This window comes from Procambarus clarkii, chromosome 10 (assembly GCF_040958095.1).
Source record: "Procambarus clarkii isolate CNS0578487 chromosome 10, FALCON_Pclarkii_2.0, whole genome shotgun sequence".
NCBI lineage: Eukaryota > Metazoa > Arthropoda > Malacostraca > Decapoda > Cambaridae > Procambarus > Procambarus clarkii.
Window position 1 is genome coordinate 38,890,467 of NC_091159.1, and position 24,040 is coordinate 38,914,506.

At 44.6% G+C, this 24,040-nt stretch overlaps 1 protein-coding gene across 1 annotated transcript in view; it reads left to right on the forward strand.

The window, feature by feature from the left end:
* Positions 1-23,800, forward strand: part of LOC123745465 (cytoplasmic phosphatidylinositol transfer protein 1) — a 47,089-nt gene extending 23,289 nt beyond the window's left edge. The window contains exons 6-9 of the mRNA XM_045726043.2: positions 2,683-2,781; positions 7,234-7,389; positions 15,627-15,770; positions 15,963-23,800. Of these exons, the coding sequence (XP_045581999.1) occupies positions 2,683-2,781; positions 7,234-7,389; positions 15,627-15,770; positions 15,963-16,166 (603 nt within the window). The 3' untranslated portion in view covers positions 16,167-23,800. The remainder of the gene's footprint in view (positions 1-2,682; positions 2,782-7,233; positions 7,390-15,626; positions 15,771-15,962) is intronic.
* The last annotated feature ends 240 nt before the right edge of the window (positions 23,801-24,040 follow it).

Below are 24,040 nucleotides of genomic sequence, written 5' to 3' on the forward strand. Positions count from 1 at the left end.
GGTACGACATATATATATATATATAATATATATATATATATATATATATATATATATATATATATATATATATATATATATATATATATATATGTCGTACCTAATAGCCAGAACGCACTTCTCAGCCTACTATTCAAGGCCCGATTTGCCTAATAAGCCAAGTTTTCATGAATTAATGTTTTTTCGTCTACCTAACCTACCTAACCTAACATAACCTAGCTTTTTTTGGCTACCTAACCTAACCTTACCTATAAATATAGGTTAGGTTAGGTTAGGTAGGGTTGGTTAGGTTCGGTCATATATCTACGTTAATTTTAACTCCAATAAAAAAAAATTGACCTCATACATAGAGAAAAGGGTTGCTTTATCATTTCATAAGAAAAAAATTATAGTAAATATATTAATTCAGGAAAACTTGGCTTATTAGGCAAATCGGGCCTTGAATAGTAGGCTGAGAAGTGAGTTCTGGCTACTAGGTACGACATATATATATATATATATATATACATATATATATATATATACATATATATACATATACATATATATACATATACATATATATATATATATATATATATATATATATATATATATATATATATATATATATATATATATATATATATATATATATATATATATATATATATATATATATATATATATATATATATATATATATATATATGAGGGCGTGTGGTGCGAGACGCGTGCCAGTTGCCGACATTGGGGTTGCTAACAGGAAATCCCCTGCATGTGGTGCTGCTACTGCTGTGAGGCGAGCAATGTCGTGTTGTGTTGTTGCAGCACCCAGGCACTCTGCAGCAACTTGGTCTACAATGGGACCATCCCAGCTGGATTGCTTGTGGGATTTTGGGGATGGTGGTTGAGGTGATTGGCCTGCACGAGAGGCCCACTCTGTGGCACAGCATGTAAAATTGGGATCATGTACACCTGCCAGCTGATGTAAGTGGGCAGGTAGAATTTCCTTCACAAGGTCGTCAGATGCTGATAAGGAGGACAGGAAGGCTGGAACAGCGATTTGCGTTGCTGTTCGAACTCCGAGGCCCCCAAGTCTTACGGGAAGAGAGGCTTGTTTCCACTGTAGGTCATCGAGAGAGAGGTTAAGGGCTTTTTCTAGCATTGATTTCAGTAACCGGTCATACTCACTTAGTTTTTGGCTACTGTAAGATGGTGAACACCTCAGAAAGTAGGTTAACCTGGGGAGGGACAGACATCTGGTGATGAGGTAGAGTGCATCATGAGCATCAATATCCTCAATCCTCCCATCCATCCTCTTAAGGTCGGCGATTTTCTTATCAAGGACCTCATCGATGGCTTTCAACCCCAGGGGAGCTCCTAGGAGTGTGCTGTCTTCAGGCTTAGTTTTATGGATATTTGGCAGAAGACCCTCTATTCTCTCTACGATGCCCTGGTTGGAACATATTATTTCACATTTAGAAGGGTTCAGGGTGAGGCCTAAAACTGCACCTTGCTCCTGGATTTTTCTGATGTCCTCCAGGAGGGAGTCTTGGGAACCAGCTAGGGTACCATCATCCAAGAACCAGATGTTAAGCTCGCTGGACAGGACCTCTGTGACTTGTTTGATGACTAAGCAGAAAAGGAGAGGAGCGAGGGGGTCACCCTGTTGGACGCCTTCTCGCGAGTCAATTTCATGTTCGCCAAAAAGTAGCTTAAGATCCATACTGTAGCATGAATGTACAAAAGGGTAGAGGGAAGGGAAATGACTATGAACCGCACGGAGTACAGCATCCCTCCGCACCAAATTGAAGGCATTTTTGAAATCTAGCTTGATAAGGGCCTTTTCGTCTGTGATGTTGGCGATGACGGCTCGAGCTGATATATATATATATATATATATACACACACACACACACACACATACACACATACATACATATATGCAGAAAATCCAGAGAAATATGAAACGAGGTGAACGTTTCGGCTTGTTAAAGCCTTTGTCAACACCAAACTGACTAGAGGAGAAGGGAGAAGGGGGAGGATATATAGGCCAACACCTGACCAACCCATCCCTAGGGAAAGAATTAACCAGAAACAAGTATAGCTTAGCTTAGAATGGTCAAAGAGGATTAAGCGGTCAGAGAATAAGGATCCCTCCTTATTCCCCCCCTCTGGCATCCCTCCGTCCCTCCGGTCGGCATATTTTTGCGTGTTTTGATGTCCAGCCTAAGAACTAAAGGCGTGGGGGGTCTGGGGGCTCCCCTTTCCCCCTCCCAAGGAGGGGGGGAGCTGCGCAGACAGCGGCGCGGTGACGTATGACGTCATGATCGTTTGCTCGTCTAGGGGAGTTCTATCCACTTGTTCGGCTTTTGGTAGCAATATTTTCACTAGAGTAGGATGTTTTGGGATACTTACCTTTTTGGGTGCCAGACCCGGTCGATGGCAGACATAGAATGCTTCCAACCACACGGGAGTTTCTATAGGCCATTGCTCCCCTTCCCTCTTCTGAGGGGGCCAGGTTCTGGCTCGTGGTCCCTGGTAGACCCATATACATGACTGATGCCAAAGTCTGACATTAGCATATCAGCCTAGTAAGCTCTGGGGAGCCTCCAGGTCTCACCCAGAAAATGGCGTTTCATTACATTCAATGCTGGTTTTTTGGGTGGTCATTAACAACATTTTATCAAATTTTTTCAGTGTTTGAATATAAACGAAGATGAGTTAAAGCAGCGAACAGTTGATCATGTGGACATCCTAACTGATCCAGTTGATGAGAGGCACTACAAAAAAGAAGAGGTGTGTAGCTATTTACTAATTGTATAAAATATTTAGCAAATTAAGTTTTGTATGTGCTTTTCCTATAATACTGTAATGGTATATATATACTGTATACACAGTAACTGTTTTCTGTAAAAATTATAGTAAATTTTTCATATTTATTTAATGTGATTTCTTCTTTGTTGTACCAGAACCTCTTACTGTTAAACTAAATAAAGATTATTTAGAATTTCCTGTAATTTGCATATTTTGTAGATATTTGCTGGTACTTCTCTTGTAGTCTTTATCACTGAGGATTCTCCTCATGTGCATACACCATTACATTTGTGCAGTACTGTAATATAATGGCTTGAATAATTTTTCCTTCATTTGATGATGACACACCCACACACAGTTGGCCTTCCCACCACATTCCAAACACAAATGCTATAAATGATGAACAACAGAATGTTTGTTATGTGGTATGATGCAAAATGTGTTCAAAATGATACATAATTGAGGCGTCATAATGTCTGATCATAGTACAGTGGTACCTCGCATAACGATCGCCCCAAAAGGCGAACATTTTGGGTAACGAACGGCCCGATCGGCGTCAAATCGTCCCGTATTGCGAACGCTCATTTGAGTAATGTCAACACCACATGGTGGGATCGCGCTGCTTCTTGTACAACATTCTCAGACGCCTCCGACGATGCACATAAATTATGTTCTTGTTTAATGATGCTAATGATGCTGGGATATAAAGGGGTGACTGCTGAGATGTTGCAAAGCATTGACGTTTTTGTAAAAAAAAAAAAGAAATGAAATTTCTGAAATACCTGTACAACAAATGTCAAAAAGGTTCGTTCGGTGTTCAGCAGGTAGGCTACTCCATTATAACAATCTTTTTGTTTCAAATGTGTTCCATTTTTGTATTTGTCATTTGTCTCTCAATAATGGAGCAGCCTACCTTTCATACACTGAACAAACCATTATGACATTTTCCTTTCTTCAAATGTATTAAATATTTATTTTTCATTTGTCTTATAGCAAAAGGTTCATTCGGTGGTTAGCAGGTAGGCTGCTCCATGTTTCTTACAAAAAAAAAATGTAAATAAAAAAAATGAATTTTGAAAACCAGATCAAATGTCAAACAGGTTCGTTCGGTGGTCTACAGGTAGGCCGCTCCATGTTTCTTAACTAAAAGAAACGAAAAATAAAAAACTGTTCCAACAATTTGAAAAATGGACAAATGCCATAAAGGTTCATTCAGTGTTTGCTGGGTAGGCTGCTCCATTATTGAGACATAAGTGACAAATACAAAACAAATGGAACACATTTGAAACAAAGAAAGATTGTCATAATGGAGCAGCCTACCTGACAAACACTGAACGAACCTTTTTGCTATAACAAATATGAAAGACAAGGGCTGCTGGCTGGGTTAGTACTGTTTGAGCAACCATTTGTGGCACACGTGCCTCTGGCTCCCAAACACCTGTTCGACATGGTGTTAAAAGATTGCGCTCAGTCGGTGAAATTCAGACCTTATTGTTTGAAGAACATAAGGGTCATAATATTGGTGAAGCTAGGCCCAATAAGGACTTAACACACCGGTTGGATGCAAGTGATACAGCACCTATGAGGACGACACTGTATTGTCGTCCTCTCCAAGCAACAGCCTGGTGGACCAAACTCTTACAAGTCAACCCTGGCCTCGAGCCGGGCTTGGAGAGTAGAACTACTCCCAGAACCCCATCAAGCGGGTATCAAGCAGATACAACGAGAGTATCCAGTTGCAGCTCTGAGCCCCACCCTTGCCATCTCCAATTTATATAGATGATACATAGATGAATCGTTTTCTGCGTTCAGTGATGATGCATCTGATACAAGTAGCATAGATGAACAGTGTTAGTGGCTTCCATGGTGGTGTTTTCCATAGATATTTTCAAGAATACCTGAATCTCTTCCTGATTGACGGACACTCTTTGAGGCTAGCTGAATCTCTTCCTGTGTGGGACCTTACAAAGCGATCTTTTCAAGACTACCTTACAATTTGAGCTTTTCCTATAATTGTTTCAATACTACCTTATGCTTTACAAGCTTTGCTACATACCACCTACAAGTACTAAAGCCAAGGGTGCACGCGAGTGCGTTATTTGCAAGCATACAGAACGATGAAACAGGAAGCGAAAATCTATCTGTAGCTGGTGTAACGAGAGCAAAGCCGTGCTGTGTACCATGGACTACTTCGTTGATCATTACGTACCTCCAAAGTACTGAGTGTGTAATACAGTGTGTTACTGTGTAAATAGTATGTGAAACTGTACATATTGTAATTTTAGTGAATTTTTACCACGTAATATTGTGACAATAAACATTTATTGTGGACACAATACTGACACATGTATCACAGTTCCATGGAACATTATGAACTTTCTACTGTACACATATTGTAAAGGTCACCAATATGCATCATATATGATAAAAGAAACCAATAAAACTGCATTGGAAATACATAGAACAATTATTTGAAAATATATTTGTGGCAACACGCGGTGCATGAATGGCCTGTGTGACCATGTCTGGGAGCTTCACACACGGGCGACCAACCCCTGATGACTTCACAGCGCACCTTGTACACGTCCTCGCAGCCAGAGTAAGTGGAATTTGGTAATTATTTTTACATACACATGTTCAGGGAAGGTAAATTATCATTTTACAAAGAAAAATGATTTTTTGGGAAAACTTGATGTCATGCACACTGGAGGAATTTCACAATAAACACAGTGCATCACAGTGGGTAAATGGGGACATTTGTTTTGTATGACGTCCGTTTCACATGACGAACACGGAACGGATTAAATTCGTTATTCGAGGTACCACTGTATTTTGAAATCGCATATCAAAACAGCTAATGTGGTTTGATTTTCTTGTCAATTTGTTTACAGGCAAACCTATCATTATTCAATGGTACCTTGGTTTTCGAATTTAATCCGTTCCCAGAGACGGCTCGTAAACCAAAAGTTTGCAACCCAAAACGAATTTTCCCATAAGAAATTATCTAAATTAAATTAATCCGTTCCACACACCTAAAAATATTAATTTTAAAATACATTTTATACAGAATACTATTGTATTTTTCATTCACAAAGCAATCAGGTATAAATATAAGCCATAATAAAATAAGGGAATATAGTATTTAACTGTACAGTACTTTACCTTTACTGAGGACTCTTGGTGCCGTATGGAAGACGGTGAGGACGAAGGGAGAAGCGGTATTGGTGTGTGGGGAGGGTGAAGAGGAGGTGAGACCATCCCCTGCTTGCCTTAAATGCTTTCATATCTGCATCACTGGTTCCAGATTTTCCTTTCACACATTTCAATGCCTCTGTTATGTGGCAGCCACTTAGAACCGGTTAGCTAGTCACAATATGTCAGTCAAGTATTCAGTCAAGACCAGTCACAGGCAGTCATAACCAAAGGCAGTCATGCAGTCACGTTGTGGTAGCAACCGGCTAAGCATTTATGGTCAGTCACACATTTACGGTCGAGTCATGCATTTACTGTCAGTCACGCATTCACAGTCAATCAGCCATTCACAGTCAATCAGGTTTTCACAGTCACAACCAGTCAGTTGTGACTGTGATACAATAAGTTTAACCCTTAAATACAATAAGTTTAACCCTTAAACTGTGCAAATCATACATGTATGTAGGGAAGAATTTTCACCAAACGGCGCACTACATATATGTATGATTGAGCGGTCTCGTTCACGATTTTAAAAGTCCCGCAGCTACACGGGTTTCACATCAGCTTCTTCAGGGCTCTTGTAAACAGACGCCATTTTTAAACAAAATCATGGGCAAATTTCAGGTATAATTCCTGGTGTGAATTCTGGCAACATTCCCAGGTGTAAGAGCATCAGTACTGAATGAGCAATCAAGGCTGGCGCTCGCAGCATGAACTAACAGCGTTGCTGTTCAGTTTGTGATCACAGCATCTCCTAAAAATATAAAAAATATATGTAACTGGTATTATTTAGCGACGATAGTATTACAGAAGACCCCTGACTGTGATAAAAATGACCAGGTTTCTGCTAATAGCAGAATTGTTGTGATAATTAGTGCTGTGCTTTATGGTGGGAGGGAGATAGCATCTGCTGATTCTGTGTGGGTACATGTTACTGTCTTCATTCACCATACTAGCTCAGTGTCCAATGCTGAGACTTGGACCAGACGAAACCCTTTTCATATACAATTTGTCAAAAAAGTTTGATTGAACTCGAACGAGTTTTCATTTATTGCATATTTTGAGCAAATTTGGAATTGACGCCCCCTTTAAGCACATTTGCACAGGGGTACAGATTTTAATTTTCCAAATTTGCACTATACGGGCCAACTGAACTTAAACATGTCACTAATATTGTCCCAATAATATACATTTATAATGAAAGCCATAGCCTAACAGCATTATAATATTTGTTATTTTCAGGATCCTTCTGCTTTCAAATCCATGAAAACAGGCCGTGGCCCTTTAAAAGATGGATGGCGTGAAAGGTCAGACATCATCATGTGTTCTTACAAACTTGTTGATGTTTCATTTCAAGTGTTTGGGCTTCAAACAAGAATTGAAGATTTTGCACACAGAGTAAGTGGATGATTTTTAGATTTTTAATTTTTATTTGTTTTAGTCCAATTAATGTGATGTACTGTACAGGCATTTATACTAAATTGTGATTACACTTTTACCTTCACATTGTTTTAATAACCAGTGCTCAGCACATGAATTTCAACCATGAGGTTCCAGTTAACCTAGCACTTTAGGTGCACACCAGTAACACTTCTTATTTCTGGGGAAAGTCCTGTCGGCTCTGGAGCTATCCAGGCTGATGTGCTAATGTCAGACTTTGGCATCAGTCATGTGTATGGAGTTCTGTGGGCCTACCGGGGACCACGAGCCAGAACTTGGCCCCCTCACAGAGGCACGAGGAGCAATAGCCTATAGAAACCCCAATGTGGTTGGAAGGATCTGACTGCCTAACCAAGTCTGCCATCGACTGGGTTAGGCACCCAGAAAGGTAGGCGTCGCAAAACTGTTCAACTAGTACACCACTACTACCACACCACAACTAATACACCACTAAACCCCTATTCTGGTGAAAATTGCTACAAAAAGCTGAACAAGTGGATAGAACTCCCCAAACAGAAACGAGCAAACGTGTATGACGTCACACGTTGCTGCGCCGCCATCTGCACAGCTCCCCCCCCCCCTCTCCGGGAGGGTAAAGGGGGAGCCCTAGACCCCTGTGCCGGCCATCCACACCCCAGTTCTGAGGCTGATGCTATAGGCAGAAGTCGTGTGCTCTGGCTCCAGTGGTTGTTTCAGCACTGTGCCTTGTGTGTGGTGACTGTCTTCTAGGTTGTGCGCGAGCTGGGAGTTATTCTTTGGTACTCGGGTAGCATGCGCCTAAGACTCTCTTCCCTAGGTGCTCAGTAAGTACTGCCCTTAGGGCTTGGGGCCACCTTCCACAAGTTCCTTGGGTTCTGCCTCTGCTAGGCTGTTTACTGCTTGGTTTTTGGCTGCCCTTTGTGTGCTAGGGTGTTCTGTCTTCCTTGTTCACCTTAGGGTAGGGGGCAGTTTGCACTGGTAAGGGACGCAGGGTACTGTGCAGCTTGTTTTCACAAATCATAGCGGCTGGCTTTGTTCCACCTGGGTACGCTGTGCTCTTGCGGGGTTTTCTATTTCTTTTTGTTTGCCTGCCTGGTGGGGAGGGGGGGGGATCTGCCTTGGTTGTTGCCTCTTGTGTATCAGGTACTCTTTTCTCTTCCAGTGGTACCCCCGGCTTGGTCCCCGTGAGTGTACATGTCCCGGGGGGTTCAGTTTTTAGAAAGATATTTGGTAGACTAGGGCGCCGGTTAGCAGTACCCTGCCTGGGCTTCCCTGAGCATGAGTTCCGTCTCAGGACTGGGAATCCCTACGGGGGCGCGTTGGTCCGATGGATGTGACCCCTGAGTCCCCCCTTCGCTTTGTGCGAGTTCCAGGGTTGCTCTGTCACCTTGTTTCAGGGTGGCTCTCACTGTTTTTGCCTCTGTCTGCTGCCTGTTGGGTCAGTGGCACTGTCAACCCGGAGTCCTGCAAATTTTTGTTGCTTGTTTGTGACTCAGTTACCCAGTCTTATGCTGACTATGCGGGTGCAGGCAGCACGGGCATTGCACATTGGGATCAGGTGGTTGCAAAGTGCTAGGTTCTTTGCTTCCCAGGAGCCCCGAGGTTGCCCCATTTTGGTTGTTGTGACCAACACCCCCAAGCCCATTTTGGGCTTGGTGGTGTTGGTCGCTTCGGTTTTGTTTCTGTCCGCGCCCCCTTATCTTTCCCCTGTTGTGGTCTAGTCTGGTTCCCCCCCCCCCCCCATCCTCCCTGCATCCGGATCCTCATCATCTGTGGGTTTGGGGAAGGGGCGGGGATTCGATGGTCGTGAGACTTGGGGCGGTCTCGGGGATTTCCTGTCTGGGGTAGCAACGGAGGCATTCAAGCCTGTTCCTCCAGCTGTGTTGTATGAGTTTGCCAGTGGGCTCTCTTCCTTAGTATTTATTCGGCTGCCCCAGCTTTTTCTTGTGAGGCTGGGGCATTGGGGGGACGGCTCTGCCCTGGGCCTGCCATGGAGGTTCCTGGGGCTGGGGAGAGGCTGACTTGGAGGGCTTTGGGCCCCATTTTGACCCTGCTAGGGTTTTTCTACCCTCTGAGCGGGGCTTGCAGTTACGGGAAGTGTTTTTTTTCCTTTCGGCCCCTCCCCGGGTTCGGTTCCTTGTCCCTTCGGGTCTGACGGTTCCGTCCTATTGATGGGTACTCTTCTCTGTTTTCTCACCCTTCTTCTCTGGGACAGGACTTCTTTGTTATTTCGGGGTCGTGTCCCCCCTCATATCGGGGTTCTGCATGAGCTTTGGTCTCGGGTGCGACTGTGCCTTTATGAGCCTTCGTGATTTTGTGCTTGCTTCTGTAGGATCTCGAAGGTTCTGGAAGGTCTTCGATTCTTTCCATATTATTGGAACCTCTGTCATCTTCTGGTGAGGCTTACCTCCAGTCCTTTCTAGGATTCGTTGGTCCTCTTCTGTGCTTCTTAGTTTTCGGTATTGTCTCGTTCTTTTGTACTTATGCTTATCTCTCCACGCTCTGTCTCGTCACTGCTAATATTCCTTAAATCCTCCTTGTTGGCGCCCTCCCTGCTGGGTTGGTCGTCTGGTTCGGACCTCATGCGTCCTGCGCATGCACAGTGGGAGTTTGTTTTATTATGGACGGTGTACATGTGTGGTGTTCCACGTCCTTTTCTCTCGTGCTTCGCCTCTCGCCCCTCTTCTCTCTTCTGTTTGGGCCCCTGTAGATACTGGGGGTGATCTGGATTACCGATATGAGGAAGACATCTAGTTTTTCTCAGCATACATCCATATTTCACTAGTGGTGCTCCTGGAATATTCTCGGCTACGATGTGTCGAGACACGTTAGTGAGGGAGCCGTCGGCCGAGGAGACAGCACGCTGGACTTGTGATCCTGTGGTACCGGGTTCAATCCCAGGCGCCGGCAAGAAACAATGGGCAAAGTTTCTTTCACCCTATGCCCCTGTTACCTAGCAGTAAAATAGGTACCTTGGTGTTAGCTGTCATGGGCTGCTTCCTGGGGGGTGGAGGCCTGGTCGAAGACCGGGCTGCGGGGACACTAAAGCCCCGAAATCATCTCAAGATATCCTCAAGACAACCTCAAGAAGTGTCTACGTTCTGCAGGTGAGTTTATGTGGTCGGGCGTCTCTTTCGGCCGGGTGCTGGTTCATGGGTTTTGGTTGTGCTGAGGATTGGTTGTGGCATTTTGTTTGGCCCATTGCGTGCTTCTTCCTGTGGCCTTCCTTGTTTGTCTGTTATTTGTTACATGGTGGGGCGTGGTCCCGTCGTTCATGGTCTTATCTTGGACACTCATTCCTTGCCTGTTGTGCAGTGCTTGGCTGAGCCAGGCACTTCAGTAGGTCATGTCATGTGTAGAAGGTCATGTCTCTCTTCGTTCCCGCTTTCTGCCTGTCTTCTTTGTTCCTTATATTCCTTCTACACTCTTGCCCCTAGCTGCTAGTGCTTGGCCTGTTTTTTCTAGTCTTTTTCTTGCATTTTTCCGTTTTTCTCCTTCTCTTCTACACATTGTTGTGTGTTTTATTTTGTGTTTCTTGGCTCTACTCATGCTAGGTTGGATTTTGTCCATGCTCAGCTCCCTGCTTTTGCACCTCCCCTGTGTTCGGCTCAGGTCCTGAGTTTTCATCTTCTCCTTGTGTGGCACTGTTTCTGGGTTGCCCTGTATGCAGGTGATTGTAACTTCCATTCTTCTTTTCCTCCCCTGCAGTTTCTCTTTGTTGGGCTGGGAGGTGAGAGGTTTTAGGCCCTGGCTCCGGCTTTTTTTTTTTTTTTTTTTTTTTTTTTTTTTTGGTTGGGTGGTGCATTTTTGTTTTTGTGTGGTTCACGTCCTGGTTTGTTCTCATTCCTTCCTCTGTATTGCATGTGTCGTTCTTCCCTGCTGGGGCCGCGTTCACTGCTCCTGTGGGTTACGGTGTCCCTGCTTTTCGCTTTGTGTTTCGGTTCACGGTGCTCGCTTCCTCGTTGGCCTCAGCCTGGGCCCAGACTTTTCGTTTTTCATCGCAATTTTGTCCTTGCTGTTTTTGGCATCTGTGTTTCGGCATTTTTTCTGCTGGCGGCTTCTGGTTGTCATCCGTTGTCGGACTTGTTGGTCCTTCAGGGGTCCCAGGGGGTTCATCCGGACGAAGCGTTTCTGCTTGCTCGGGTTTGTTCTTTCCCGGCTTGCCAGGTTTGGGTTCCTGATTTTCTGGTTTGCCCTGCCAGTTGGCATTTTCATGATCTCGCATTGTCACTTCTCACGAGTCTCGCGTCGGAACCACAGTGTTTTCGATCTCCTGGGGAGCTCGCTAGCATTGGGAAGTTTTCTGTATTACACTCGTTCCATCTGGTTCCTTGCTGGCTTGGGTTTCCGGCTCTGCTTGCTCGGTGTTCGCACCCTAGGTTTTCCCCGTGGCTCCGCCTCTTTCTATGTTCGATAGGTCCATGGCGGGGCTGGTTCAGTTCTGCCTCAAGTCTCTCACCATCTGTTGGTGATCAGGTGGCTTTGTTGATGGTGTCCCACCTGCATGCTTCGTCTCGGCGGCGGTATGGGGTTTTATTGGCGGTCCTTTTTCTTTTTGTCCCTTACTAGGTTTGCTGCATTTTGTTGGCGTGATTTTGTCGTCCTCTTGTGGAGGTTCAGGGCCGTCACCTTGTCTCGCGTGTTGCTGGCAGTTGCATCGGTTTTGGTGTTTCCTCTACAACAATTCATGAGCTGTCTCTGGCCTGCTCTTGTGCCGCTTGAGCCGTACTGGTTCTTGGATTGGATGCTCTGTTTTCTCCTCGGTTTGTTGTGGCCCCTTCGGTTCTGGCTTGTTTTCCGAGGCTCTTTTCTTGTTGGCGTTGGCCTCTGGGGGTCGGATTGGGGTGCTTCATGCTCTCCTCCAGCACCAGGGTTTCGACTCTTGGTTCTCCTGATAGGTTTGTTCGCTTGCAGCCGTCTCTTTGTTTTCTGGCGAAGACTGACATGGCTGCTTTCCGGAGGGGTCCTTGGGTTGTTGATGCTTGGTTGGTCTGGCTTGAGTGCATCATGTGTTGTGTTCAGTTGCGGCGTTTCCCCGTTCTTTGCGTGCTGTGACCGGGGTCACGCGTTGGGCTGTTCTGGTTTCCCTTCTTCCCTGTTCCAGGGTGCGGTTCTCTCGCATCATCCGCAAGGTGGTTCGGTCCTGCCAGCCTGCTGTCTCCCTGTGCCCACATCATTCGTAGGTTGGCTATGCGATCCTTTGTTGCTGTTCCTGGGCCTTGTGGGGCCTGTGTGGCCTTGGGTTAGCAGTTGCAGTCTTTTGTCTCCACTTCGTGTTGGGGAGTGTGCGACTTCCGCCTCCCAGGTTAGGTCCTTCTTGTTTTTGTCTTTTGGATAGGTAGCTCCGGGGAGCTAACAGGGTTCCCCCCCCCCCCCCCCCAGGAAACCAACGTTGAATGTAATGAAATGCCATTTTCTGGGTGAGACCCGGAGGCTCCCCAGCAACCCACCCTCCCACCGGTCAGCATTTTTTTTTTTTTTTGCGTATTTTTTATATCCAGCCTCAGAACTGGGGTATGGATGGCCGGCACAGGGGTCTGGGGCTCCCCCTTCCCCCTCCCAGGGAGGTGGGAGCTACACAGACGGCAGCGTGGTGACATGTGATGTCATACTCGTTTACTCTTGCGGGGTTTTTCTTGTATTTTTGTTTTCTGCCTGGTGAGGGGTTCTGCCTTTGGTTGGTTGCCTCCGATCTATACTTAAGGTATATATCCATGTGTGTTCTTGGTTGTGCCCTCTGCAGGACCCCATGAGTAGACACATCCCGGGGGTTCAGCTTTTAGAAGTTTGCTTGGTAGTCTTCAGCGCTGGTTTGCAGTACCCTGCCTGGGCTTCCCTTAGTGTGTTACCAAGGCTAAGGGCCCTGGGAAACCCTGTGGGGGCTCCGTGGTCCAATGGCTGCAACCCTTGAGTCCCCTCACTTTTTGTGCGAGGTTTATAGTTGCTCTGTCCTCCTTGTCTCAGGGTGACAATTAGCGGTTGTGCCTCCACCATGCTGCCTGTAGGGTCGGTGATTCTTTTGACCCGGAGTCATGCGACGTTTGTTGTTTGTACGTGCTTCATTTCACCCAAGCTACTGGTCATGATATGAGAGTGCAGGCAGCAGCTGCATTGCATGCTAGGTTTACTTTGGTGCAACGCGATAGGTTGGTTGCTTTCCCGAGGCTGCCCCGTTATGATTTTCGTGACCCGGATTTGGGGAAAGAGAGTCACTTCGACTTTGGTTCTGTCCTCCTCTCCTTGACCTTCCCCTTCTGTTGTGCATCCTGTTCCTTACCCCTTGCTTCCGGCTTTGAAACTTCTGAGGGTTTCTGTGTCGGGGCAGGGTTCTTGTTGGTGTTGAGACTCGGGCAGTCTCGGGGGTGTTTCCTTCCTGGGTGGTGGCGAAGGTATTCAAGCCTGGTCCTCCTGCCGGTACTTCTGGGTCTGACCAGTGGGGCCCCCCTTCCCTTCGTTCCTGCTTGTTCGGCAGCTCCTGCCTTTTCTTTAGAGGCAGGAGGGTTTGGAGGCCGACTTGGCCTCGGGTCCTCAGGGTGAGGTTCCGGGGTGGGGGAAAGGTTGCCTTGGGGGCCTTGGGCCTCGTTGGTCCCTGCCTGGGTTTTTGTACCTATGGGGCAGGGCTTGGTGTTACGAGGAGTGGGGTTCTCTTTTGCTCCCTCCTCGTACGAATTGGATTGGCATCTACCCCTCCCTGGGTTCGGTTCCGTGACCCCCAATGGTTCTTTAGTTCCATCCTTCCTGAGGTTTTCGGCCTCCTAATTTCTGTCCCATGTGGTGAGGGGAATACTTACCTCTAGGCTTACCTCTTGTGCGACACAGATTATGCTTTCGTGATGGTTCCGCGTTCCTTCATGTATGGATCTTTGTGTCATTACTGGGTTCTTTAAGAAGTTCCAGAGTCACCCTAGTCTGCAGACTGACCTCTATTATCTTTAGAGTCATGGCATGCGTTCTGTTTCCGCACGCTTGAGAGGCGAGAAGCTCAGACAGCGTTGCAGGTTCCCTTGGGGGCGAGTTTGAGCATCTCATTCCATGCTTGTTCGCCCCTGCCTTTTCGCTGGATGTTGGTATGATGCAGCTTCATGTGCAGGTTCCTTCCCTTTTGGCTGCATTGGTCGCGGAGGATTTGCTCATGTAGGGCCTGTTGGCTTCGGCCCAGCGTTTCTTCTCCCTCCTCGAGCTGTCCTCAGACTGGCTTCAGGTGGATGTGGAGGCACTTGGGTCTGGGTCTGGTGCGTTACCCTAGGAGGTGCGTGCGTCGTTTGTGCTATTGAAGCTATTCGCACCACTCTTGCTGGATGCGATTTTGCGGTTTTCTGAGGGGAGCCCCTACGGTTCCTTGGAGCTTATCAGGCTAATGTATGTAATATTAGACTGGGACATTAGCTATGGAGTTCAGACCTACCAGGGACCAGCACCAGAACCTGGCCCCTTCAGAGAGGTTTCAGGGAGCAATGGCCCTGGAAAACCCTCTTGTGGTTGTGGGTTTTCCCTTATCTGCCATCGACCAGGGTTAGGCACCCAGAAAGGTAGGCATAACAAAACAAACCCCACATGGTAAGAAACTAAAACCAAAAAACGAACAGAGAGGTAGAAACTCCCTAGAATCCCAAGAAAACAAGCAAACATCACACTTTACTGCCGCGCCGCTCATCCGCGCAGCCTTCCCCTCCCCAGGGGGGCCCAGGACCTCACCTCGCTGGCTGCCTAACACTTTAGTTTGTAAGCTAATGTCAACTGGGACAGACTCTTCTCTGGCCTCAGTTTCCTAAGCGGTGTTTGCCTTCGTGGCGCTCACTGCTGTGTTCTTGTGTTGTGCGGTGGCCGGGTGTTCCTCATCAGTACCGGGGCTGCATGCGCTTTGGTGCTTTCTTCCCTAAGTGCCCTGTGAATACTGCCCCTGCATGACAGGAGTTATCTTTCCTGTCATATCTAAACTGCATATTAATTGTTCATTAATATGCAGTTTTATTATATTTGATAACCTACAATGGGATTTCAATGGTTACCACGACACAGTATAGTAATACTGTATATATTTTCTTTAGCATCTAAGTTTATATAGCGAGATCATTCCTTTGGCTGCATTAAGAGATGTTGGTCAGTTCATGATAAATGGCCCTAAAACTTGGTGCCTCAACTACTTCTTAATGTTGTTATATAGTTATCATTGTGTCTTTAACAGTGGATGTATTGTAACCTAATATCAATTTCAGGCCATTCGGAACATTCTACTTGTAGGCCACAGACAGGCTTTTGTTTGGATAGATGACTGGTATGGCATGACCATCGAAGACGTCAGAGATTATGAGTGTGGAATGCAAAAGGAAACTAATGAAAAAATTCGCTCTGCTCAACAGGTGAGAAATTTTATTTTTGTCTTCTGCTTTTAAAATCTGATTTTAAATTTATATGTGTATCTATGTTATACAGTATTGAATACAATTTATTCATCCATTTTTAAATTACATCTACATTAGTAAGTCTAGAATTCTGAGAATGGCTTGTTGGTCTGATATCTGAATCCTTCTCCAATTGTTTTAATTCATTAGACTGCAGGTATAGATGAGACAAAACCTGTTAACCTGAAGGAAGAGGTCGAGGAGGAAGAAAAGGAAGGGGAAGCTCATTACAGATGCAAAAGCAAAAAGAATCTAAAGAAAGAAAATTCATCACCTTCCCTGGGATCTAAATCCAGTTCTCCTGTCTCACCAGATAAGCCAGGCTATCTTTCTTCTTGGTTCAAGTGGTCCTAATAATTTATTAAATGTTTAATGGGAATTAAAAGATTGAGACAGTTGTGTCCAAAGAGGAAGATAAAATGTTTATGATAATACCTGAAAGTTTTTTTTCAGCCTCAACATGAACATAACTATTGTGGTGGGACTAATATTTAAAGTAGCCGCTGGTTTTCATACTGTATATGCCTCTTACATTTAAATAATTTTTTTTACTTTATTGATATTTATTGATATATAATATGACATTTGCTGCACATCTGATTCATGTTGAAGTCTTTTTCTGTCTTATATCCACACTAGATTTAATTGATGTGGACAATTGACCTGTTGCTTTTCTTGGATAGGATACTAATGTGTGACAAAACATGCCCAAGAAATTGTGAAAAATGTGTTTCTATAAACATTTTTTTCATGTATTTTGTAAGGGTATGTGGAAACCTATCTAACTAGTATGGATGTTGCAATTGCAAATGTTTCCAGCCTTCAAATGACAGACCACTCTGTAAGAAAGAAGTCTTATAATATAGTGCAAATATATTATCTGCAAAGATGATGAGATAGGATTAATGTTTTTAAGACTACAACTAGCCAGGTTTCTGAAATGCAAAATTTTATTTCTTGAATACTTTACTATACAGTAGTGTCATTGATGTTGTTGTTAGACTGGTGTACTTTTTTCTATTGTATTTTTTTGTATTAGAATAGAAGTTGGAAGACCCAATGTAAACTGTAGTTGAACATCAAAAACAATTACCATTTTGTTGCAGAAAAATGCTGTAAATAGAGTTTATAACTAAGAAGTGACATGCAATTGGAAATTCACCATGGCCAGGAAATATAAATCATTCAAACTCTTGTTTTGATTAAATTTAATTTCTGATTTTTTATATACAGTTCACCCTCCCAAATCTGGACCTTCCTGTAACATATCCTTCTAAACAATGAATCATGTTTGCCCACTGGGTTTTCCATCTGAAACCAGGATTTTTAACATTTCGGAGACATTGCAATGAAGTACAGTACAGGTATGAGTCAAATGAGTCGTTTCCTTCATCATGTAAAGTAATTTCCATAAAATTGCATTTTGTTTTCTTATTTTTGACAAATCATGTATTTTTTGTGGGGGAACCCTTACGGCTCCCTCGAGCTATCAGGCTAATGTGGGATATTATAAGACTGGGGCATTAGCTATGTAGTTTAACCTACCAGGGACTACGAGCCAGAACCTGGCCCTTTCAGAGAGGTTTCAGGGAGCAATGGCTCTGGAAAACCTCCCTGTGGTTGGGGGATTTTCCTTATGTCACTGACTAGGGTTAGGCACCCAGAAAGGTAGGCATAACAAATTACACCCCACACGGTAAGAAACTAACAACGAAAACCGAACAGAGAGGCAGAACTCCCTTCAATCCCAAGGAAACAAGCAAATGTCACACTCCACTGCCGCACCGTTTGTCCGTGCAGCCCTCCCCTTCCCAAGACGGGAGGGGGGGTGAGCCTCAGACCCCCATGCTGGCTACTCCGACTTCCAGTTTGTCAGCTAATGTTGTCCAGGGGGCTGACCCCTTTGTGGCCACGATTTCCTTTGCTGTGTTTTGCCTTCGTGAGGGACCTCTGCTGTGTTATTGTTGTGAGTGGCAGCGTTGGGCGGCTCCTCCTCCTCCTCCTCCATGGGATTCGGGGCTCACGGGGCAGGCTTCTTTCCCTGCGCTTCGTTGGGTCATCTTGGAGTGGGTGCGCTTGGGTGTGGTCGAAACAACCGCGTTCCTCAAGTGGGTTTCCCATTTGTTTCCAGTATCGAAACGGGACTATGCGGATCTGCGGTTCGTTCTGGATTTGTACTTTCTGAACCCCTGGATTCCTTGCCCTTCTTTTCGGATGACTACTGTCTCAGGTCCGGCTTCAGTTGGAGCCAGGTTCGTGGATGGTGTCCCTGAACCTCAAGGACGGGTCTTGGCACGTTCCTTTTCATCCGGGGTTCAGGGACTGGTTAGGTTTCGTGGTAGGGCATCAGGCTTACCACTCCCATTTTCTTTCTTTTAGCTTGAATCTCGCACCTGGTGTATTCACACTTCTTACCTGGGTCGTGGTGACCCGTCTGTTCTTGTTGGGGTTTGGGTCCTGACCTACCACGACGACTGGCTGGTGTGGGCTCCCAGTCGGTCCGCTTGTCTGCTTGCCAGGGGTGTGGTTCTTTTCCAGCTCACCAGGTTTGGGTTCCTGGTGAATTGTCATTTGACAGTGGCTCAGTGGCTCGCAGTTATCTGCGAGCTTCGGCTTCGGTAGTTGGGGATGCGCTTTGGGTTGACCCGGTTTCCCCTTGTTCCCTGTTCCAGGTCTCGGGTCTCCCAGGTTGTCCTTAGGGTTATTAAATCTAGCCAGCCTGTGGTCTATCCTCGTGCCCACGATGATAGGAAATTTGCTGCATTGGCTGCCGTGTTTGGCAACATGTCTTGGGCTGATATTCGGGCACGGGGTTTTTGGAAGTCGAACAGGGTCCTGGCCGCCCGTTATTTGGCTAACGTCCCTGCTTCTGGGCGTCCCTGTGTTACTTTGGTAGCAGGTTGCAGCCAGTTTTCTCGACTTTGTGTTGAGGAGTTTGTGATGGCCGTCTCCCGGGCAAGTTTCTCTTTTCCTTCTCTTTGGTTATGAAGCTCCAGGGGCTCCTCACAGAAAACCAGCATTGAATGTAATGAAATGCCATTTTCTGGGTTAGCTCTGGCGACTCCCTGATAACCTTCCCTTCCTCCGGTCAGCGGTTTTTCACGTTTTCACGGGGAGGGGAGGGCTGTGTGGATAAACGGCGCGGAGGTGGAGTGTAACTTTTGCTTCTTTCTTGAGTTTGAAGGGAGTTCAGCCTCTGTTTGGTTTTCGTTATTAGTTTGTTACCATGTGGGGTTTGTTTTGTTATGCCTACCTTTCTGGGTGCCTAACCCTTGTCGACGGCAGATTAGGAAAACCCCCAACCACAGGGGGGGGGGTGTTTCCAGGGCCATTGCTACATGAAATATCTCTGAAGGGACCAGGTTCTGGCTCGTGGTCCCTGGTATGTCGAACTCCATAGTTAATGCCCCAGTCTAATATCACATATTAGCCCGATAGCTCCAGGAAGCCTCCGGGGCCCAACCAGAAAATGGCGTTTCATTACATTCAGTGCTGATTTTTTTATTTGTAATAGGATTCAAAATAATACAATTATATTTTAGAAATATTTTACTAAGCTTGTACAGGTGAACCTCATTTAACAAATACTTATTCTACAAATATTTGCTCTAAGGTTTACTAAAAAAAATCCATTTACATAAATGGGTGTCAATGTGTGGGTGTTACATGTGAGTTGATGCATTAGTGGTGTTACATCAAATTACAGGATGACTGTAATTTGTTGAGTGTGTTGGTGCTCTCACATCCTCAATGACCCACTCAGTCACACACAATTGGAACAGGATGTTGTTCATCCTAGGTGGAGAAGGATTGGTGATGGAAGGAGGGTGTGAGGTGCGTACTTGTGTGATAAATTACAAATGGATACACTGTACACAGTACAGTATAAGCCTTTATTTCTTCATTTCAATATTTTCAAGAAAGTAATGGGTTTTGTAGCCATTTTAGGCTGAGTGGAGAGGGTAATTGAACAGGATGTTGAAGTATCTGGCTAGCCTGTTTATCTAGCTTAGCAATGTGTGTGTGTGTACTCGCCTAGTTGTGTTTGCGGGGGTTGAGCTCTGGCTCTTTGGTCCCGCCTCTCAACAGGTAACAAACACACACGTGTGTGTGTGTGTGTGTGTGTCTAGCCTGACAGCCTATATTTAGCAAGACATTGTCAAGCCTTTCTGTATATGTAGCTTTGGTCTGGAATGTTTTATCAGCTTGTACCACTAGTCAATGGAAAATTATTTTACTTGACAGAATTATTGATTATCACCACCTTCTGGAGAACGCATCTTGGTTCTTAAGTGAGGCCTGCCTGTATTGCACTATAGGTTGCTCAAAAGTTTGTGTTTTTCTTGTATAAGTGTGATCCAACCTCTTGCCATTGAATCATTTTCACTGACTTTTATTCAAATATATCATTATTGAATCCATGTTGTGCTGTAAGAGTAATGTGGGTACATCAAAGGTGAGAGGAACTTCCTTTTCATGGATAATAAGGCCTAACTATTAGAAATACTTTACAAGATCATGGCTAGGGAGTAAAGCTGCTGGCAAAGGAGCGTAGCATTGGTACTAATTCTGTTTCTGACATAAAAAAGCATAGGAAGCAGAACATGTAGTTTGTGAATAAAATAAAGAGCAGTGGTGGTAAAAAGAAGTTGCATATAAACATTGAAACCTTGTAAGCATGAGGATTTAGATGCTACTGCTTCCAGTGGCACTACAGCACTATAGGCTGGGGTAAACAATTAGCTCAGTAGCTGAGAGAATGGCATTAGCCATGAACACTGAGGATTTTGAGGCAAGTTCAGGGTAATTGCAGAAGTTACCTAAATTTACCTGAGCGGCTATATCTTTAGTATCCTCGATGGGGACAGGAAGCTGGTGGCTTGTCAAAGGTTCCCCCAATATTCCTGAAGATTTTTTCATACTAAACTATACACTGAAGTAATGTCTTGGCATTTATGGCCTAGGTGGGGTAGACAGTTCCATGGATTTTTATCCAATGGGTAAAAAAGCATCTGTTTTCTCTCCTACATTGTGGCTTATTGAGCTTAAAGCTGTTGTCCCCTTGTATGCATTACTTTGATATTTTAAAGAAGTGGTCTGGACTAATATCTTCAAATTTTTTAAGTATTTTAAAGATCTCGATAAGATCAATCCTGTCATGTTTGGTTAGTAATCCTGCAGCTGAAACAAACAGCCTCGTTGATCAGAAAACCAACCAGAAGACCTGGTCCAAGACTGGGTCGCGGAGATGTTGATCCTTGGAATCATCGACAGGTAAATGACGGGTAAAGCCCTCAGTTGTTTCTGAGATGAGAGTTGACTTGGTTCTGATGTGAATTTTGTCTCTGTTCACCAAAGTAGCTATGTTCTTTTGAAAGTGAGGTCTTCATGCTTGGATACAGAAGACCAGAGACCTGTACAGCTGAACAGTGAACAAACCATTTTTATATTTTTTTGTGCATTATTATTATTAAGTGGCACACTAATCATTATTTATATATTGTCTAAATGTGCATAAACATTTAGTGTATCACTTGCTATAAAAAATTTTTTTTAAATATATTGATAAGTAGCCCAGAAGGGGCTAAATACTGGATATCCAGATTAAGTGCAAATCTGGATCATATCAAAGACAATACAATCCAGATTTTGTAGGTTACCTGTAGTGTATAAACTTTTGTTTAGTACAGAATGGTTATCAAAGACCATTTTCTAAAGAATTCTGCTTCACTTTACTGTAATTGTTTGTAGTAATGGAGCACATTAATTGCTATTATTTTTGTATAATCATTAAAATATGGGGATGAGCTGTCTCCTAACTGTGCCTTCAATTGGCAAAGTTTGTTCTTTAACATTTAATGAGGAAAATCAAATGTATTATGAAATTTTAATGTAGAGTAAATTAAATTGTTGTGCATTCATATTATAAACAAGAATGCATGTGGACTATTAAAAGTGACATAATTGGAGTTAGTGGTAATTTAGTGCATTAGTTATGTCAGTGGTGCATATGCAAAGTTATTTAATGATCCAGTAAACAACAGAATACTCATGACAATTACTCTTAACAAGGCACAAGCAAGTACAAGTAATTTCTTAGGAATCGAAGAAATAACCATAATGGATTGTTTGGTTTCTTTGTGTTTTTTGTTTTTTAGTCTTCAAGACTTCACTTTTGGAGGAATATATATTTATGCTATGTGAGTACATTCATCATGTTGTGTTTGTGCATACATCGTGTTGTATGTGTGTATTCAGTATTACGTTCTATGTTTAAGCTATATTTTTGTGGATTGCCTTAAGTTTGTACTTGTAATATATTCAGCTGCTAGGCAGGATCATCCTTGCCTCTATTTTTATTTATTTTGGTATATTAAGATTTTACTGCATTTATACAGCAGGCTGATTTATGCAGAGCTTAATCTGAATCCAGTTTGTGCTGCTTTCCTGTGGGGAACCCCTTTGGCTCCCTGGAACTATTGGGTTAATATGCAATTCATTAGACCAGGGCATTAGTCATAAGCATTCTTGCTCGAGGTCCCCTAATGGGGCCCACGAGAACCTGACCCCCTCAGAGAGGCACAGGGAGCAATGACCCTGGAACCCCCCCTCCTGTGGTTAGGGGTTTTCCTTATCTGCCATCAGCTGGTGGTTAGGCACCCAGAAAGGTAGGCATAACAAAACAGACCCCACATGGTAAGAAAATTGCAACCGAATAGAGGCAGAACTCCCTCCAATCCCAAGGAAACAAGCAAATGTCACTTCCCACCCCCGTGCCACTCGTCCAAACAGGCCCCTCCCTCCACCCCGGGAGGGGAAGCCACAGGCGTCTGCAACCCGGCCATTACAGTTCGTCTGCGTGCGAGTTTGAAGGTTGCTGTGTGCCATTGTCTCAGGATGACAGTCACTGCTTTTTCCTCTATCTTGCTGGCTGTTGGGTCACCGACACCTTTGACCCAGAGTCCTGCGAGTCGCACTCCTTGCTTGTTCTCCAATTTACCCATTCTGATGACATTGATATTAGGGTACAGGTGGCATCTGCGTTTCATGCTAGGTTTAGGTTGCTGCAACGTCCTAAGTTGATTGCCCACCTGGATGCCCCAAGGCTGCCCCATTTTGATTATAGGGACCCGGACTTGGGGGCTTTCATCACTTTGACTTTGGTTCCATCCGTGCTCCTTGGTCCTTACCCTGAAGGAAAGCTCCCCACTGTGAAGTTTCTGTGAAGCTCACCACAGAAAACCAGTGTTGAATGTAATGAAATGCCATTGTCTGGGTGAGCCCTGGAGGCTCCCTGGCACCCTCCCTCCCTCCAGTCGGTAGTTTTCACGTTGTTTTGATACTTGACTCCGAACTGGAATGGCTGGGTCACGGAGAGGGGGGAGTGACGTTTGCTTGTTTCCTTGGGACGGATGGAAAACCAAAGGAAAAACCCCAACTACAGGGGGGGGTTTTCCATGGCCATTGCTCCCTGTGCCTCTCTTGAGGAGGGGGGGGGGAGGCCAGGTTCTGGCTCGGTAGGCTGAATGCCTACGACTAATGGCTTGGTCTAATGAATTGCATATTAGCCTGATAGCTCCAGGGAGCCTCTGGGGCTCACCCAGAAAATGGCATTTCATTACATTCAGTGCTGGTTTTTTGGTATTTGATATTTATAGAGTGCTTGTAAATACCAAAATACAGTGTGATATAGTACGGTTGATACAAAGCAAAGTATTGTATAAATGGAATGAGAACAGAAAAGGTTAATTTTCACATTGTGATAAATATTTAACACCTATTATTAATAGAAATGGAGGGATCTCTCGTATTTCATCTATACCAGGGGTCTCCAAACTTTTCAGTACAAGGACCACATTATATTTTCACATTTTTGCTGGTTAAAGAAGAAATCAGTTATATAAATTAATATTTTATTTGGGTGTTTTTGGATAATCATTGTGATTCAGAACAAAGGAAAAAGTGACAATTATAAAGAAAGGAGGTTATCTTGAGGTTATCTTGAGATGATTTCGGGGCTTTAGTGTCCCTGCGGCCCGGTCCTCGACCAGGCCTCCACCCCCAGGAAGCAGCCCGTGACAGCTGACTGACACCCAGGTACCTATTTTACTGCTAGGTAACAGGGGCATAGGGTGAAAGAAACTCTGCCCATTGTTTCTCGCCGGCGCCTGGGATCGAACCCAGGACCACAGGATCACAAGTCCAGCGTGCTGTCCGCTCGGCCGACC